General features: G+C 43.1%; 1 protein-coding gene across 3 annotated transcripts in view; it reads right to left on the bottom strand.

Moving 5' to 3' along the window:
- CRYL1 (crystallin lambda 1) overlaps positions 1–15514 on the bottom strand; it is a 71916-nt gene extending 56402 nt beyond the window's left edge. The window contains exons 1-3 of one of the 3 annotated variants that reach the window (XM_068395622.1): positions 15445–15514; positions 13909–13985; positions 10027–10134 (exon numbers count right to left, since the gene is read on the bottom strand). In XM_068395622.1, coding sequence (XP_068251723.1) covers positions 10027–10109 — 83 coding nt within the window. In that variant the 5' untranslated portion in view covers positions 10110–10134; positions 13909–13985; positions 15445–15514. Of the gene's footprint in view, positions 1–10026; positions 10135–12697; positions 12823–13908; positions 13986–14115; positions 14217–15444 lie in introns of those variants that run through there. The other 2 variants (XM_068395621.1, XM_068395620.1) reach the window with 2 other exon arrangements.
- Positions 15515–17253: the final 1739 nt, after the last annotated feature.

Below are 17253 nucleotides of genomic sequence, written 5' to 3'. Positions count from 1 at the left end.
TTATTCAAGGCAGCCTAGACTTCAGGGTGATCCTCCCTGAGGATGACCACTAACTGAGGTCACTGCAGCCATGTCCGTAGCACGCACCACAGGACGTCACTCTGCAACTGTATTGTGTCCACAGCTTGAAGAATTTGACTCAATACCTGTAAGGTCTTCAAAGAATGAAGAATTCACATCCATAAGAAAATACTACTTCCTTTTAGAGCACACACTTTGTCTACCTCCAGAGTTTTACTGTTGTACCTGACTGCCCAAGTCAACACTACTCTGGGAACTGAGCCCTTATTTGCTTCAAGATAAGGCACCCAATCTATAGTAACACTCCTGATCGCATACGCTGCCTGGAATGCTCTTGGTTACAACTCCTACTTTAAAAGTCTTTACAGAAGGACCTTGCAAGTGATGCTAACAGTAAACCCATCTTGTTCACACCCCACTGCCTCACCTTTATCCATAGCTACTATTGGGCAGTCACAGTATTCAGCACACATTGTTGCAACAAGCAAATACTTGCAAGATTCAAGACTACTTAATCACAAACTTACTGCCCCAGCCAGCAAGGAGAAAGGAGGGAAGAAAAGACAACACCAATATTATTCTTCACAAGTTCAGGCGACCACCATTGTCAAAGACTAGGGCCACTAACCAGTCATGGCACCAGACCACTATTAGTGCCGTCTGATAAATGAGAGAATAGTTGACATGGCAAAAAAAAAACCAAAACAAAACATTACCAGGTCCCATGTATCTAGCCTGAGACACAACAGACCAAGTAGGCAACTGAAAGCCCCTGACAATGGGACCAGCTCACCGTCCACATGTAAAACAGCTGAATAGTAAGCTGCAATACTGAGTTGCAATTGACCATCTGAAAGCGTCAGCAACCACTTTCCCTCTTCCTGCTTTCCCCAGACTAAAGCTAAGCACACAGCACATCATCATGCAAAAGCTATTACACATTAAGTCTTCCTGAAACAGCAGTACAAGCTGGACCACAACAGTATGTATGTTTCTGTCCAGACAATATAGATCCAGAGCTGTCAAATGCACTTCATCCATAGCAATGGCAGTATATTAAAGAGGGACAGTTGCACATCCACCTTTGACACAGTTTTGAAGAGGCACAAAGCAAAGGACTACAGAGGAGCCGGGAGGCAGCTTCAGAGCATGGTGACGCACAAAAGCCAATCAAAGTTCTGAGGTCTCCTAAAGTTTAGGACACAAACTGTAACAGAAAAACAAACTGTTTTCCAGCCATGGCACTGTCAGGATGTCTATACTGTCATTATACAAACTGGATGCTGCAACAAGAGCAAACACTCTTTAACAGTAAAAAGCAGTTATGGTCACTATGTTTTTCCATGGTAAACACAAACTTGCCGATATTTCTGAGTCTGAGCAGGGTCTGCAATTCCTTACAAGTTAATTCTTACCCTCAGAAGATCAGTTCCAATACTGTCTCCAAATCTAGAGAGCTAAATAAGTTCACTTGTTAGGTTTCTCAAAATCCTTTTGGCATCTTGGCATCAGAACTGACAAGTTTATGCTGGGAAACCTTCCTGCTAGGAAGTATTTTCTATGGTTATTATTTTTTTTATTTTGTTGAAGTTTAGGTTCAACATGGAAATTCCCACCAAAACCAAAGTAGGCCTACCTACAACAGAGACCCACAGTTCACATCCCTGCTTCTGACCATGCAGACACAGCCTGAAACCTGCATCTCCCACAGTCACACACACACTGGCTAAAAGGGGCCCTGGGAAGTCTCCAGTCCAGCTTGCACCTGCAGCAGAAATATTGCTAACACCAGATTAGTTAGTCTTGGTTTTGTGTAGCCAAGCCTTGAAAGCCTTCAGGGATGGAGATTTCACCAGCTTGCTGGACAACCTGTTACTTCTGCCTACCAGGCAAATGTCAACACCACAACTGTTCTCAAAACAAGGCCTTTGTAATTGCAAAAATCAGTTTTATTTAAATCATATATTCTAGCTGCCCAGGGGACTGGCTGACACGCAGGAATGAGGTAAAAAGGCATCATGTCCCTTTGGAGACATTTTCAACTACAGAATGGCCAGGCAGAACCTTTGGAAAGACAGAATCTATCCCCTTCCAAAGCCTATTAACAAGTTCTCTAGTTAATTCTGCAAATGAAGCAATTTTCCCTCGCTAGTTAATTGCACTCTTCAGGGGGAAGGGGCGGGCAGAGGTAAAATTGAAAGGTAGAATCAAGCCTATGATTTAGCACAACCTTGATGTGCTAGCGTCAGGCACTCAACATCAAAATATACTTTGAAAAGAATTGTCTACTTAGAAATTGTCCCCTCAAAGTAGATATATAAAGCTATCAAGGAAGACCTAAGCCAAGCTGCATTTTGGCTTTGATACAAACACAGTAGCGGTGCAATATAGAACAGAGACTGGAAGAGGAAGCCACCTTGGCAAAGTATCTAACCACACAGCCATGGAACATGCCACAGGCTAGGAAAAGAAAGCAAAGCCTGCATCAGTGTACTTCTCATGCTATAAAACCAATCCAGCAAGCTGTTCCCCTTTTTATACAGACAAAGCATAAGAGGGCACCAGGGAAATTGTCCAAGAAGCCAGGGACCAGGTTAGGAAAACTAAAGCCCTGATAGAATTAAATCTGGCCAGGGATGTCAAGGGCAACAAGAAATGCTTCTATAGGTACGCCAGTGATAAAAGGAAGACTAGTGAAAATGTGGGCCCTCTCCTGAAGGAAACAGGAGACCTGGTTACCCAAGATATGGAGAAAGCTGAGGTACTCAACGACTTTTTTGCCTCAGTCTTCACTGGCAAGTGCTCTAGCCTCACCACCCAAGTCACAGAAGGCAGAGGCAGGGACTGGAAGGATGAAGAACCGCCCACTGTAGGAGAAGATCAGCTTCGAGACCATCTAACGAACCTGAAGGTGCACAAGTCCATGGGACCTAATGAGGTGCATCCATGGGTCCCGAGGGAACTGGTGGATGAAGTTGCTAAGCCGCTGTCCATCATTTTTGAGAAGTCGTGGCAGTCTGGTGAAGTTCCCACTGACTGGAAAAGGGGAAACATAACCCCCATCTTCAAGAAGGGAAAAAAGGAAGACCCGGGGAACTACAGGCCAGTCAGTCTCACCTCTGTGCCTGGCAAGATCACGGAGCAGATCCTCTTGGAAACTATACTGAGGCACACGGAAATCAAGGAGCTGATTGGTGACTGCCAACATGGCTTCACTGAGGGCAAATCGTGCCTGACAAATATGGTGGCCTTCTATGACAGGGTTACAGCACTGGTGGATAAGGGAAGAGTGACTGATGTCATCTACCTGGACTTGTGCAAAGCTTTTAACACTGTCCCGCACGACATCCTTGTCTCTAAATTGCAGAGACATGGACTTGACGGATGGACCAGTCGGTGGATAAAGAATTGGCTGGATGGTCGCACTCAAAGACTTACGGTCAACGGCTCAATGTCCAAGTGGAGACCAGTGACGATTGGCGTTCCTCGGGGGTCTGTATCGGGACCGGTCCTGTTTAATATCTTTGTCGGTGACATGGACAGTGGGATTGAGTGCGCCCTCAGCAAGTTTGCCAAAGACACCAAGCTGTGTGATGTGGTCGACACGCTGGAGGGAAGGGATGCCATTCAGAGGGACCTTGACAGGCTTCAGAGCTGGGCCTGTGTGAACCGCATGAAGTTCAACAAGGCCAAGTGCAAGGTCCTGCACATGGGTCAGGGCAATCCCAAGCACAAATACAGGACGGGTGGAGAATGGACTGAGAGCAGCCCTGAGGAGAAGGACTTGGGGGTGATGGTTGATGAGAAGATCAACATGAGCCGGCAGTGCATGCTTGCAGCCCAGAAGGCCAACCGTATCCTGGGCTGCATCAAAAGCAGCATGGCCAGCAGGTCGAGGGAGGTGATTCTGCTCCTCTACTCCGCTCTTGTAAGACCCCACCTGGAGTACTGCGTCCAGCTCTGGGGCCCCCAACATAAGAAGGATATGGAGCTGTTGGAGCAAGTCCAGAGGAGGGCCACGAAGATGATCAGAGGGCTGGAGTACCTCTCCTATGAAGAGAGGCTGAGAGAGTTGGGGTTGTTCAGCCTGGAGAAGAGAAGGCTCCAGGGAGACCTTCTAGCAGCCTTCCAGTATCTGAAGGGGGCCTACAAGAAAGCAGGAGAGGGGCTTTTTACAAGGACAAGTAGTGATAGGATGAGGGGGAATGGTTTTAAACTGAAAGAGGGTAGATTTAGATTAGATCTTAGGAAGAAATTCTTTACTGTGAGGGTGGTGAGACACTGGAACAGGTTGCGTAGAGAAGTTGTGGCTGCCCCCTCCCTGTCAGTGTTTAAGGCCAGGCTGGATGAGGCCTGGTCTATAGGAAAGGTATCCCTGACTGTGGCAGGGGGGTTGGAACTAGATGATCTTTAAGGTCCCTTCCAACCCAAACCGTTCTATGATTCAGTACCATGCAACCTTAGCACCATACATCAGCTTTCAGAAGGCAGAGTTCTGTAGAAGAACAGAACTCACTAATAATTTCTTTTCATTTTAATTAATTTAAGGGGGATGATCCCAATTCTGTAATAAAGAGGGGGTCAAAGCTGCTTCCCTTCCAACCAAATATTTGCATGTTTTGATACTAGTATTGCATTTCACTTCTATCTATCTAATAAAAGTAGCAATAGTAATGTTATGTGCCCATATCCCTAGATACAACTACCGCTTCACAGAGTCAACTTCAACCTGACCTAGAGAAATTTTTCTACTTGGCCTAAGAGAAGACAGGAAGGACCAGAAGATAGAAAAGAGCTTCCAGTACAAATTTACTGTTTAGTGCAGTTGAATATAATAATGTAGTTTTAAAAATAATCTTGTCTTTATATTTTAGCACAGACTACTTCCTGAGATACTCTACAATTTTTTTTTCTGAAGTTAGCTATAGCCTTCATGCAGACAACTGTTTTTTATATATTAAAAACTGTTACCTGCTCCTATGTCCTGGAGGAAATTCAGTTTTGTGTTTAAGTAAATACCATATTTAACCAGCATCTACTTCCAGAAAGAATCACAGAATGCATGTGCAAATATCCAAGTTTTAGTGTCCTCTTCAGAGTCAACTAAGCTTTTTCCCCTTGCAATAGTCTTTCATTATATGTGCAAAAACTGTTCTATATAAAACATGAACCGGTTACATGGGGGAAAAAATACACCAATTCCACTGTAATTAATCAGTCTTTATCAGCAGCATAATTATGTTTAGAACAGTAGCACAGCAACTATTTGAAAAAAGTTTACACATTATAAGAATCACAAAGGTTTTTTGGGGGGCATGCACTACAGCATTTCTGCATCATATGTTTTGGGATTACTTTCAAGAATAGGGTACTGCTTGTTTTTTTAATTCTCATTATTTTAAAGTTTAGCAATCTTGCATTCAAACCAGAACCACACTGACTCTGAAGAAAGCATACTGGATAGGAAAAGTTACATCTTCCAAGGCAGGTTACTACAGCATGCATTCAGTAGGTCAAGCGTGGCTGTTCAGGAGTTTGTTTCTTCAACCGAACAAAAGGTTGTTCCATTAGAGCAGACACTGGTTAACAACGCCACTGGTACACCCAGTTCAATCCAATGTGCGGCCGTTTGGTGCGTCAGGGCACTGACTGCCACGTGTCTGCCAACAGGTAGATAGGTAGTAAATCCATCACACCATGTTAGGCCTTAGTAAACATACCCTCCTTTTCTTTCTTTATCTGGTCTATTGATACTGTGGCAACCTGATACATATTTCCACTTGTTTCAGTAGATGGAAATTCCACACTTTAATCTTATTTTTTTTCCATAACCAAGTGTTTTGAATAAATTTACAGAGTACACTTCATATTTTCCATACAGATACATGCAGGCTCTCATGATCATCGTAGGTCCATCCCAGATTCATTCCAGTTCTCTTGCAGGACCACGCACACCTGTTGCCCACCTACTGTTTTGTGAGAGTCAAATTCATTAAGTTAATGACTCTGAGATGCAATACAGCTTATATAAATTCAGAACAAGTTCTAAGTTAATGTACTAACAGGCAATCACATAATAGTTAATACTTAAGTATCATTTCTGCTCCTTTTAGAAGTAAAGTGACTGTTGTTTACTACTCAAATCCCACCTTTTCTTTGTTTAGAAAAGGGAAACTCCAGTTATCTGTACACTCCAGTTTCTCCTTAATATGCAGAGTAGCTCCACATACTAAAAGTTCATGGACTGCAGACTAGAACAGAACAAATACTTTTCAATACTAAAACAAACAAACAAAAAAAACCCAAAAAACCCTAAGCCTAAAAACTTCCCTAAAAGTACCAGCAATTTGGAGAGACAAAGGAAAGCAAATCCCAGCAAGTCCAGAGAAGTAGCCACCAGCTGGCTTTGTCAGCTCCAATGGGCATTCCTCTGCTGCTCTCTCCCATGAGCCCTCATTACCTACTCAAGCTCCAGCTCTTACACAAGTATCGTATCAGTAACTCAAAGGGATTTACTGCAGGTTGTGTGCTATGAAATCAGTGCAAAGAAGTTCAAGTTTGACCATATTTTGATAGATATAATCATTAAAATACTGGTTGAAGAAACCGCATAGCTTGTGTTCTTGTCACAAAAACTATGTTGTCCTGAAACTAGACTTTTTAACTAGGATGTTCCAACAGCCAAGATACACAAGTTAATTATAAGGTGAGTTAAGAACACCTTACGTAAAAGGCAAAACCTGCCTTGAACTCCTACAGGGCAGCACATGCAGGCACAGGACAGTACAGACACACCCAAACAGCACTGTACCGAATCACAGAATCACAGAATCACAGAATCACAGAATCACAGAATCACAGAATCACAGAATCACAGAATCACAGAATCACAGAATCACAGAATCACAGAATGTTAGGGATTGGAAGGGACCTCGAAAGATCATCTAGTCCAATCCCCCTGCCGGAGCAGGATTACCTAGATCATATCACACAGGAATGCGTCCAGGCGGGTTTTGAATGTCTCCAGAGAAGGAGACTCCACAACCTCTCTGGGAAGCCTGTTCCAGTGTTCAGTTACCCTCACCATAAAGACGTTTTTCCTCATATTTATGTGGAACCTCCTGTGTTCCAACTTGCACCCATTGCCCCTTGTCCTGTCAAGGGATGTCACTGAGAAGAGCCTGGCTCCATCCTCATGACACTTGCCCTTTACATATTTATAAACATTAATGAGGTCACCCCTCAGTCTCCTCTTCTCTAAGCTAAAGAGACCCAGCTCCCTCAGCCTCTCCTCATAAGGGAGATGTTCCACTCCCTTAATCATCTTCGTGGCTCTGCGCTGGACTCTCTCTAGCAGTTCCCTGTCCTTCTTGAACTGAGGGGCCCAGAACTGGACACAATATTCCAGATGCGGCCTCACCAGGGCAGAGTAGAGGGGGAGGAGAACCTCTCTCGACCTACTAACCACACCCCTTCTAATACACCCCAGGATGCCATTGGCCTTCTTGGCCACAAGGGCACACTGCTGGCTCATGGTCATCCTGCTGTCCACTAGGACCCCCAGGTCCCTTTCCCCTGTGCTGCTCTCCAACAGGTCTGTCCCCAACTTGTACTGCTACATGGGGTTGTTCTTGCCCAGATGCAGGACTCTACACTCGCCCTTGTTATATTTCATTAAGTTTCTCCCCGCCCAACTCTCCAGCCTGTCCAGGTCTCTCTGAATGGCTGCGCAGCCTTCCGTTGTGTCAGCCACTCCTCCCAGTTTGGTGTCATCAGCGAACTTGCTGACAGTGCACTCTATTCCCTCATCCAAGTCATTAATGAATATATTGAATAGTGCTGGTCCCAGTACCGACCCTTGAGGGACTCTGCTAGACACAGGCCTCAAACTGGACTCTATCCCATTGACCACCACTCTCTGGCTTCTTTCCTTCAGCCAGTTCACAATCCACCTCACTACCCGATCATCCAGACCACACTTCCTCAGTTTAGCTTCGAGGATGCTGTGGGAGACAGTGTCAAACGCTTTACTGAAATCAAGATAGACCACATCCACAGCTTTACCATCATCTATCCACCGGGTTATGTCCTCATAAAAGGCTATCAAGTTGGTTAAGCATGACTTCCCCTTGGTGAAGCCATGCTGAGTGCCCCTAATGATCCCCCTATCCTTGATGTGCCTAGAGACAGCACCAAGAACAAGTTGTTCCATCACCTTTCCGGGGATGGAGGTGAGGCTGACCGGTCTATAGTTACCCGGGTCCTCCTTCTTGCCCTTTTTGAAGACTGGAGTGACATTCGCTTTCCTCCAGTCCTCAGGCACCTCTCCCGTTGCCCACGATTTATGCCTCGCTTTTCTAAGCTGAAAACCTTGGAAGGCTAATGTCCTTATTTCCTAATAGGAAAAGAAAAAAATTAGGCACCAATGCTGTCTTCACTAATGTAGACTGCAAGACTCCTTCCTGCAATAATTCAGAATCTCATAATGGCTACTGCTATGACAGCAGTTCTGGGAAAAAAAAATAAAAAAATAAAAAAAAAAATCAGAAGTGTCTATCATCTAGGTGTTGCAACAGAGATGATAGTCTGACTAACATCTACCTGGAAATAGAGGTCTGGGGAAGTTAAAAAAAAATTGTAGGAGACAGATTTTCCCCCTCTTTCATTATCAAGCCTTTTTTAGCAAATCTCGCTAGACATCACATACTGTTTAACTTCCAAACTCCAACGACGGACCTACAACGTGCTCCTGAAGTCACTCTTCCTTGCTGTAAGCCTTGTTACAGAAAACAATCAGGATGCAACACATCACAACCCTTTTTTAGGTGCAACTTACTCCCCTTAACGGCTGACACACAGTAGCTGACATGCTCTACTCCAAGGCATCAAGAAGGGAGGGCTGACGCATTTAGGTTGATGCTGATTATGAAGCAACCTGAACTTCAGAATTAAATGCTGATACAGCAACACAAGACTGTGTACAGAACTACTCTATAAAAGCACTCTCTCTCTCAAATGCATATAAAAAGCTATATTTCAGGTCCAGCAAGAAGAGGGTGAATAGAACCAACCAGCCACTGTCCCTTCTAATATAAGAACTAGGGGCCAAACAAAGCAACTGAGGAGCCAGGCTGAAAACAAACAAAAGGGACTAGCTCTTCACGCAGCGAAAAGTAAACCTGCAGAACACAAAGTCCTTTGGCAAGGAGGCTGCAAAAGGATTTACACTGGTTCAAGGGCAGGTTAGAGAAATACTCAGAAGAAATCTAGTTAGAATTACTGAACACACAAGCAACTTCGAGGCACTGAAGGTTGGAGGAGGGGAGCAGACAGGCAGGACTTGAACTTGTAGCTCTCTGTCATGTACCAAAAGCATGTGGCTTTAGCCGTAGTGCCACAGGGCAAAAGTAAAGGTCTGAAGGATTGTTGGCCTGAACCAGTGTGACTGTTCTTGTGTTCACACTCTCAGATTTGCTCCTTCTAAATATGCTTCCCAGCCTCTACTATAACAGATCAGTAGTTGCATCTTCAGTGGAACTAATAATCTGTTCTTCTAGGACTCAAAAAATATTAGTTTAAAGAATTTTAAAAAGTCTAGTTATAAGATACTAATAATCGCAGCAGGGATCCTCAGCAATCCATATTAACCTACTTCCATTTTGAAAGTCTTTGATGTCTTTCTACACAAAAAAAGTATCTTATGTTCATGTATTTTAAGCCTACCCTATAGATAACCTAATCATGGTAAACAGTTTCTAGAATTTGGATCTAAACTTAAGCTCTTAAATCATTGCTTAAGAATTAAAGTGCTCTTCAGAAGTGTCACTGAGAGATTTGGGAGCACAGTTCTTCTGATCTTAACAGGACCCATACTTCTAAGTTAAAGCCTTCTTCCAAGCTTAAAACCTATCTTCCCTTAAATAATAAGATGTGGGTATCCATTCATAATTACAGAAATCCCACAGTTTCATTACAATCCCGGTCATTTCAAGTCAGGTGACCTACCGAATGTTTTCCAGTGCAGTTGTTAGCTGTTGTTGTGCAATATCATAAAGTTTCACTTGGAAGCCTCCAGCAGCAAACACCATGGCCCAGCTGCAACCAATGAGTCCACTGAAAAGAAAATAAATATCAGCCAATTAATAAAGAAGCATTTATTTAGGGGAAGGGAGTCTGACAAGCATTGCAAGAATGAAAACAGACCTTGGACTCATCAATATTTGATGAAAAGATTGGTTACATATTGATAAGAAACAAATCTAACAGAGAAATATCCTTTGCTAGCTGTGTAAAAGCTTCTCAGAGCTGGGAGAAAGATAATGAGGAAGAAAAAGACAAAACAGAAAAAGGACAGCAGAACTGAAACCAGTAGGAACCACCACTTTGGGACACTGGACACATACCAACAGTTTTGTCAGCTGCAATCTTAACCTGGGTTTGGTTCATGGAATTACATTAAATAGACTTTTTTATTATTATTTTAAAACTTATCTGTTCAGTTCGCAGTCTAATGACAGATACCAGCCCATTGGTCCAAGAGTTCAGGATCCTGCTCAGAGACTATCAGAAAACCTGAGACCCAGCTACTAAATTCATACGTCCCCTACAATTCAGGAAGTACCATAAGCATGTGAAAAGAAAAGAAAAAAAAAACCACAAAACCCACAACCAACAAACAAGATGGGTTTGATACTGTTTTTCCACCTACTGACCTCTAGCACTACCCTTATTTTAGATGAAGCACCCTACCATGCTGGAGGCACGCAGGAACAGTCTGCCTACATCTTTTGGTGAGGTCACATTACTGAGAAATACATAGAGGAAACCTGCAGTAACTGACAATTTTATCACATCTCTTAGAGCAATGTAGGTTTTAACTTTAAGTAGATTTATAGCAAGCATCAGCCTCTTCAAATGGAAGCACTAGGAACAGTGTAGCTAAGCTTAAATAACCCGAGATCACAAAAAATCTCCACAACAGAGACAAGAGCAGAACTCCATACCCATGACTGTTACAGTGAGGGTTTTGATAATTACATGCATTTCCTGTCATTTCCGAGATCACTGTATTTGTAGCATTAAACTTAAGTAACTTCTGGCAACTGGAAAATGCAAGGCCACTAGGGCATCAATAAAGAATTAAAACGGGAGTAAGAGTCAGAGATAAAGCAACAGGCCACATAAGAAAAGGAGGAAGAGAAAATAGGAACATGTTCAGCCTTTGGTTTAAATATTAAAAAAAAAAAAAGGTAGGGGTAACAAGCCAGGAAGTTTCAGGAAACAGCAGGAATCAGTGGAAATAACATGGACACAAAAAAAAGTGAAACTTTGCATTTAGTGTTGTTGACACTAAGTTCTCACTCAAAGTGTACCATTTAAAACAAAAAAAAAAACGACACACAACTTCACTGTAGTAAGCCTAGACCCCAGAAGTTCCCAGGCAAACTACAGAACAAGCACACTTATGGAAAAGGTAAGGTATGGGTCAAGGTTCGGTAGCTACTGTAGCCTTCTGGGGAACAAGTATTTATAAAATAAAAGCATTTGGATCACTTAAAGAAGCATATCTGAGCTACCAGAATCTTTATAAATTAGCATCATCTCTCTCAAACTGCACTTTTAAATGAAGTTTCCTGAAACCAGTTTTTGAAATAGAAGAAAAAAAAATATTTTTTTGTCAATACAGGTTTTTAGAATTGTAGGGTTTGCTTTTCTTTTGAACTACAGAGTGTACAAAGTAAGTCCATCTCTCCCCACCCTCCACACACCTACGGTGAAGAAAGGTTGCTCGAGTGCCACCGGTAAAAGTCAGCTTTGTCACCGTCACATGACAGCACCCAGACACGTGTCCCAAGACCTCAAGTGGTCCTGCTGATAAAGCTTGTTGCAGCCCACGTTTGTAGTGCGGAGTTACAGCAGTGGGTAGGGTGCTGTCACTGTCTGGCAGGCTTTTTCTCTCCTGATCAGAGTATTGTTCAAATAACTAACTTTGGTTTTAGCTCGAGAAGAGGATGAAATACTGCTGTCTCTTGCAGCAAGAAAGTATGACTGCAGGAGTACCTGACAGAAACCTAGGAGTTTCTTGACATAGTTGACAAACAGGATCTTGGAGCTGTGCTCACATTTCTCCACTCTTGTTGCACTTACACACCCAGAAAACACTGCAACGACAAAGGGCAGCAGCCTCTCAAACCTAAAGGATGACTTACTTCGAGTAGAAACGCTGTGGATGTTTGCTGTTTGTTTTGGGTTGTTTTTTTTAAAGTAGCACAGAGCTGTGAAGGACTTAAGCAAAGCCACTCTTTCTAATGAGCCAAACAGGTGCATTGCCCCCGGGTCCCCGCACTCCAGCAGCGGCACAGACCCGCAGCTGCCCAGACCTCCCTCGCGTTGTTCCCTGCCCCAGCCCTGCTTTCCCCCGCGCAGGCTCCACACGCCGAAGCCCACCGACTGCCCCGGGTTAGCACCTCGCTGCGGCACCCGACGCCTGCAAGGGCAGGGCCAGCGGAGGCAGCGCCTCACCTGCCGCGCTGAGGCCGAGCACCCCCTGCCCCGCACGCCGGACCCCGCCTGCACAGCGCCCCAGCCCCTTCGCGCGTCCCCGGGCATCCGCTCCCAGGGGCCCGCGGCCGAGCCGGGCTGGCACCTCCTCCCCGGGACGCGGGAAAGACGTTACCTGCCGATGACCGCAACCTGCGAGGCCTCCATGCCTCCGGGGCCGGGCGGTGCGGGACGAGGAGCCGGTTCCACGTCGCTCGCGCCACCTCTGCCTCACTGCCCGCCGCCCCCCACCCACGGACTCCCGCCATGTCACAGCCGCCCCCATTGGCTCCTGCTACGAGCGCTCCGATTGGCTCCGCGCCGCGCCCCTCAGCAGCCGCTTCCCCGACGCGGAAAGGGCCCGCCCAGAGGCGGTGCGGGCAGCGGCCGGCCGCGGGGGGTCCCGCCGCGCACACGCTGCTGGTGGCCTGCCCTGCCCCGCACCGGCACGGAGGCGGAGAGGTCTCCCCGTCCCCCCTCACCTACCCACGGCTCTCACCTGGGCCGAGCACAGCTCGCCTCCTTCCCTGCCCCATCCTCCCACAGGCCACGACATCTTCTCTCACAGGATCAGCACGGTCTCCACCACGAACTCGATGACCGGCAGCGCTGCTTGGGCCCGCGGGGAAAGGCAGGCCCCGCATGCCCACCCTCAGGCTGCACCAAGAGGTAGCAGGCGAGGATGGTCACTTGGGGCAGGAGGTCAGCCTTTGCCAGGACAGAGGCCTACCTGTCATACCCACTGTGGGGTGGGACAAGGCCAAGATCTGGGTAAAGGCCAAGGTTCTACCCTACCGTTAAAAAGGGTAGACCTCTATGGCCACATAATTAAAGGTGTTCAGGTGCCCCCAGGTGAGCTCCAATGAACCTGAAACACTTGTGAGAGGCTGGGCCTTGGGATGCACTGCCATCGTTGAGGATGCAAAGATCCCATCACACCTTGGCCAGAGACGGTACTAGAATACATCAAACCCCATTGCTCTCTATTTTTTGACAAGGGCACAAATGAATTCCAAAGTACAATTAAAATTTGAAACTAATTCCATACTTTTTTCACATTAAGCAAGGCCTTATTATTCCTAAAAATATTTTCTTCTTGAATTCTGAATTTAAAATATATTTTTGCCATCCTTGGTTTTGTACAAAAACCTTAAAATTGTGCAAAAATATGACATTACAATGTCAACATAATTCTTTAAGCTGCTCTACAATATCTACTGTTCCTGTTGGCATCCTGCATTACTCATTTTTTCTAATTCTGTGTAGTTCCTACTCAACTGCATATTGCTCTGTAATCATGCTGGATATTCCTGAAAAGAAACAAAGGTTAACATTTTAAATGCTTACCTGTTATCAAAGATTATATTACTATACTCTTAATATAGCTGAGAAATTCTTGCAAGTTTTCTTGTGTTTCTGGCTTTCTGAAAAAAAATAAGTTGAGAATTAATACATTTGTTCCCAGAACAAACTTTTCAAAGTTGCTGACGAAGTTCAGTGAACCTTTGTTTGGCTATCACTTCTAGTTTCCAAGACAAAAAATAAAAGACCTACATAATCACTTTGTACATTGCCTCCCTCATTAGCGCTTTGTAATTCCAACCATGTTCAACAAGGAGACAGAGATCTCAAAAGTGTAAATTCCTAAAGGCTTCACAAAGACCACTCATCTGACAGCAGGTGCAAAACCAAAATAGTATCTCTATGACTTCCCGACCTTAACACCACCCATGTAACCAGAGACACACCAGTAGCTGGGAAATGCCGGTGGAGCAAAGTGGTCATAACTGGGCCACAGGAAAATTTAAGGAACTAAATGGGACAGAAGGGTGCGGGATGCCGTGCCAGTTCTGCTGCTCAGAGCTTGCGTAGGCTGGCGTAGAAAGCATTGTTTTATGATTTCAGCAAGTACCAATTTTGCTCCTTTGAAGACTAATTCAAAATGGCATGACTCAGCACGTGTTACAAAGTCCTTTGTCTAGCTAAAGCGTAACTGAAGCAATCAATGTATACTTATTTTGTGTACTCAAGTTTTTACTTCAAAGAAAAAAAAAAAGTTCCTAGAACATAAAACTAATGTCTCCTGGGCTTTGGAAACATGGTTTTCAGAACAAGTTCACCATCATTCCCATTTGGAAGTACTTAACAGTTATTTTAATATTCTTTGACCTCCTGAGATATGTATTTATACCTTAAGTTGTCTTAAGTAATGGACTATTAGAGACAAAAGTCGTTACAGACAGACAAATGGCTTCAGCAGAATTAAAAGCTCAGTTAAACCGTTCAGGAGGTGTTACTAAAGCAGTTTGAGAGCTAACCAGTTGTGATAATAGTAATAACAGGGCATTTAAGTTCTTGGTGGTGAACAAAACAAGAGGTCTTAATTTCTTGGCAATGAAATCTAAACTATATTATTATCATGAATATGTTAGTGACAAAGCCACATAGCTCTGCATTAGTTATTTGATTAGGGGATGACAGCAGCCAAATTGGTTTGGTGACCAGACACACTGATAAGTCCAAACTGAACAGATCAAAAGTGGAGAAAGAAAGAAGTTTGCAAGAAGAAAGGAAAATATAAAGAATTAAATTCTCAGAGTGTAAGTCAAGGGAAGAAAATATGATTTAAAAAAAACCCACAAAGTTCCATTTTTTGTGTAATAGCATGAGAAATTTTAGGCCCAGTATTTGCAGCCTCCACAAATAAGATTTTTCTCCCTGTCCTGCAGTTCACATGGGAAGGACAGAAGGTACGCTAAGCCCTGAAACATCAAAAACCTGTAACAATTAATATGGTGAAAAGTCCTGGGCTCCATTAGGGAATGAAAAGTAGGGCTTGTACTGGCAGCAGCAGAGGCCCAAGTGGAACAAATATGCACTCACCAGTGTATATATATTCTTTCTTCTAAGTCCAACAGCAGTAGGAGCAGACTTGACTTGTGTTGGAAGCTGCAAAGTTGATCCCTCCATGTTTTTAGTCTCTTTCTATTGAGCATGCTCCTCTGCTGCCCCACGTGAGGAGCTGAAATCTGCTATTGGCTGTGGAGAAGAGGTGGGTTTACTTGCAGGGGAGGAGCAGGACGGTATAAAACAGTCTTGGAACAAACAAGGGGAAATAATTAGCATTTGCTGTGAGCCACAGTGAGGTGAAATAGGAAAGCGATATGAATTTCCCCCTTGCAGAAAATAAAGGAATTGCATGCTTCTAAAACACAGTGTCCTAGCCTGAGCTTTTGGCATGGGATGAAAACAGAGGCATAGTTCACATTTGTTAAGTATTAGACTGGTTAAATACATTACTTGCTCACCAGAGCAGCCAGAAAGTACCTTTCTTTTGTAATGGACTATAGTACATTGCTACTATGATCCTAATGGTTCAGAAAACATAATGCCTTAAAATGATAGCTTTAATTTAATAACTTTATTCCTATTCTATAGAGTTCTAACTAACGGTTTGCCTACTGTAATTATAACTAGTGATTATATTAAAATTATGCTACAATTAAAAGTACAATTTTAATTATGGCTATTATTTCATGCAGTTAATTTAGGTGGTGTTTCACACTGCAAATAATCTGATGCAAATACTACCAATATTGCTAAAATGCTGATTCTTAAAGAAGGTATCTGCAGGAATATAAAACTAAATAGTAGTAAAATAGATATTACAAAAACATGATTCAGCAAAGCTAGATGGAACTACATCCTTTAATAGTAAAAATACCTGTTAACAAGATAATTTTCCTCTTGCAAATGTCTTTTAAACCCGAACTACAACATACACATTATTCATAATATATGTGTTATTCATAATGAGGTTCTTCCATTCAGCTTGCTTGGAACTTGTATGTAAATTGATTTATTGCTTTACTACATACAGACTATATAGTAAATTGATGTTTAAAGCATAACTATACTGAATATTTTCTGCCTTTAGAACTGTTCCGAAATAGCTCTTTTAAAACTTTCAATATAACTCTATATTTTTACCTAATTAATTCCTCATTAAGACCCTAACCCTGAAAACATTCTGATCCTTGTACTTATCACTGCATCAAGAGTAGCTCTAGAAACTTTATTTTCTAACTTGAATTCTCTTAATGTAATTATACATGTTTATGCACACCAGCTCAGAGATCACAAATATAAAATTGATTTTTGAAGCTCCTACAAGAGACAAAACACTTCTTTAACTTACTGTTTCTATGTTAGGAAACATTAACTGGAAGAACTTTATGTTAAAAAGTGCTATAGAGGTGTGTTTTTAACAGCACAGAAATAATGAGCTAATATATAAAGACTCTAACACCCATACTGTTCATACACTTCATAACAGAGGCAAGTAACACGCAATATGTATCTGTTGATGAGATAAACGAGCCCAGATTATCAAGGCTGTAACAGACTAGTCAGCAAAATACTAAACAGTTGACGTTTGAATTTTCACGTATAGGAAGAGCATGATCTGAGGCTTTCATTTTTTAATTTTTAATTATATTTAAAATTAATTTAGTTACCATTAAGTCCAATTACCATTCAACTCTTAAATTGTCAACAAAAAAAAAGAAAGTATTTTGAAAGGTTAAGTATTAGAAGGGCTTTAATTTTAAATGCATTCTGTATTTTCTTTTCCTTCACTAGTTTTTAGAGGTATGCTGACAAGATCCATTAGTTCCCAGAGGTGTAAGTAGG

This window comes from Nyctibius grandis, chromosome 2 (assembly GCF_013368605.1).
Source record: "Nyctibius grandis isolate bNycGra1 chromosome 2, bNycGra1.pri, whole genome shotgun sequence".
Taxonomy (NCBI): Eukaryota; Metazoa; Chordata; class Aves; order Nyctibiiformes; family Nyctibiidae; genus Nyctibius; species Nyctibius grandis.
The sequence above is the reverse complement of the archived record's forward strand: the minus strand, read 5'-3'. Positions and strand labels throughout refer to the sequence as shown.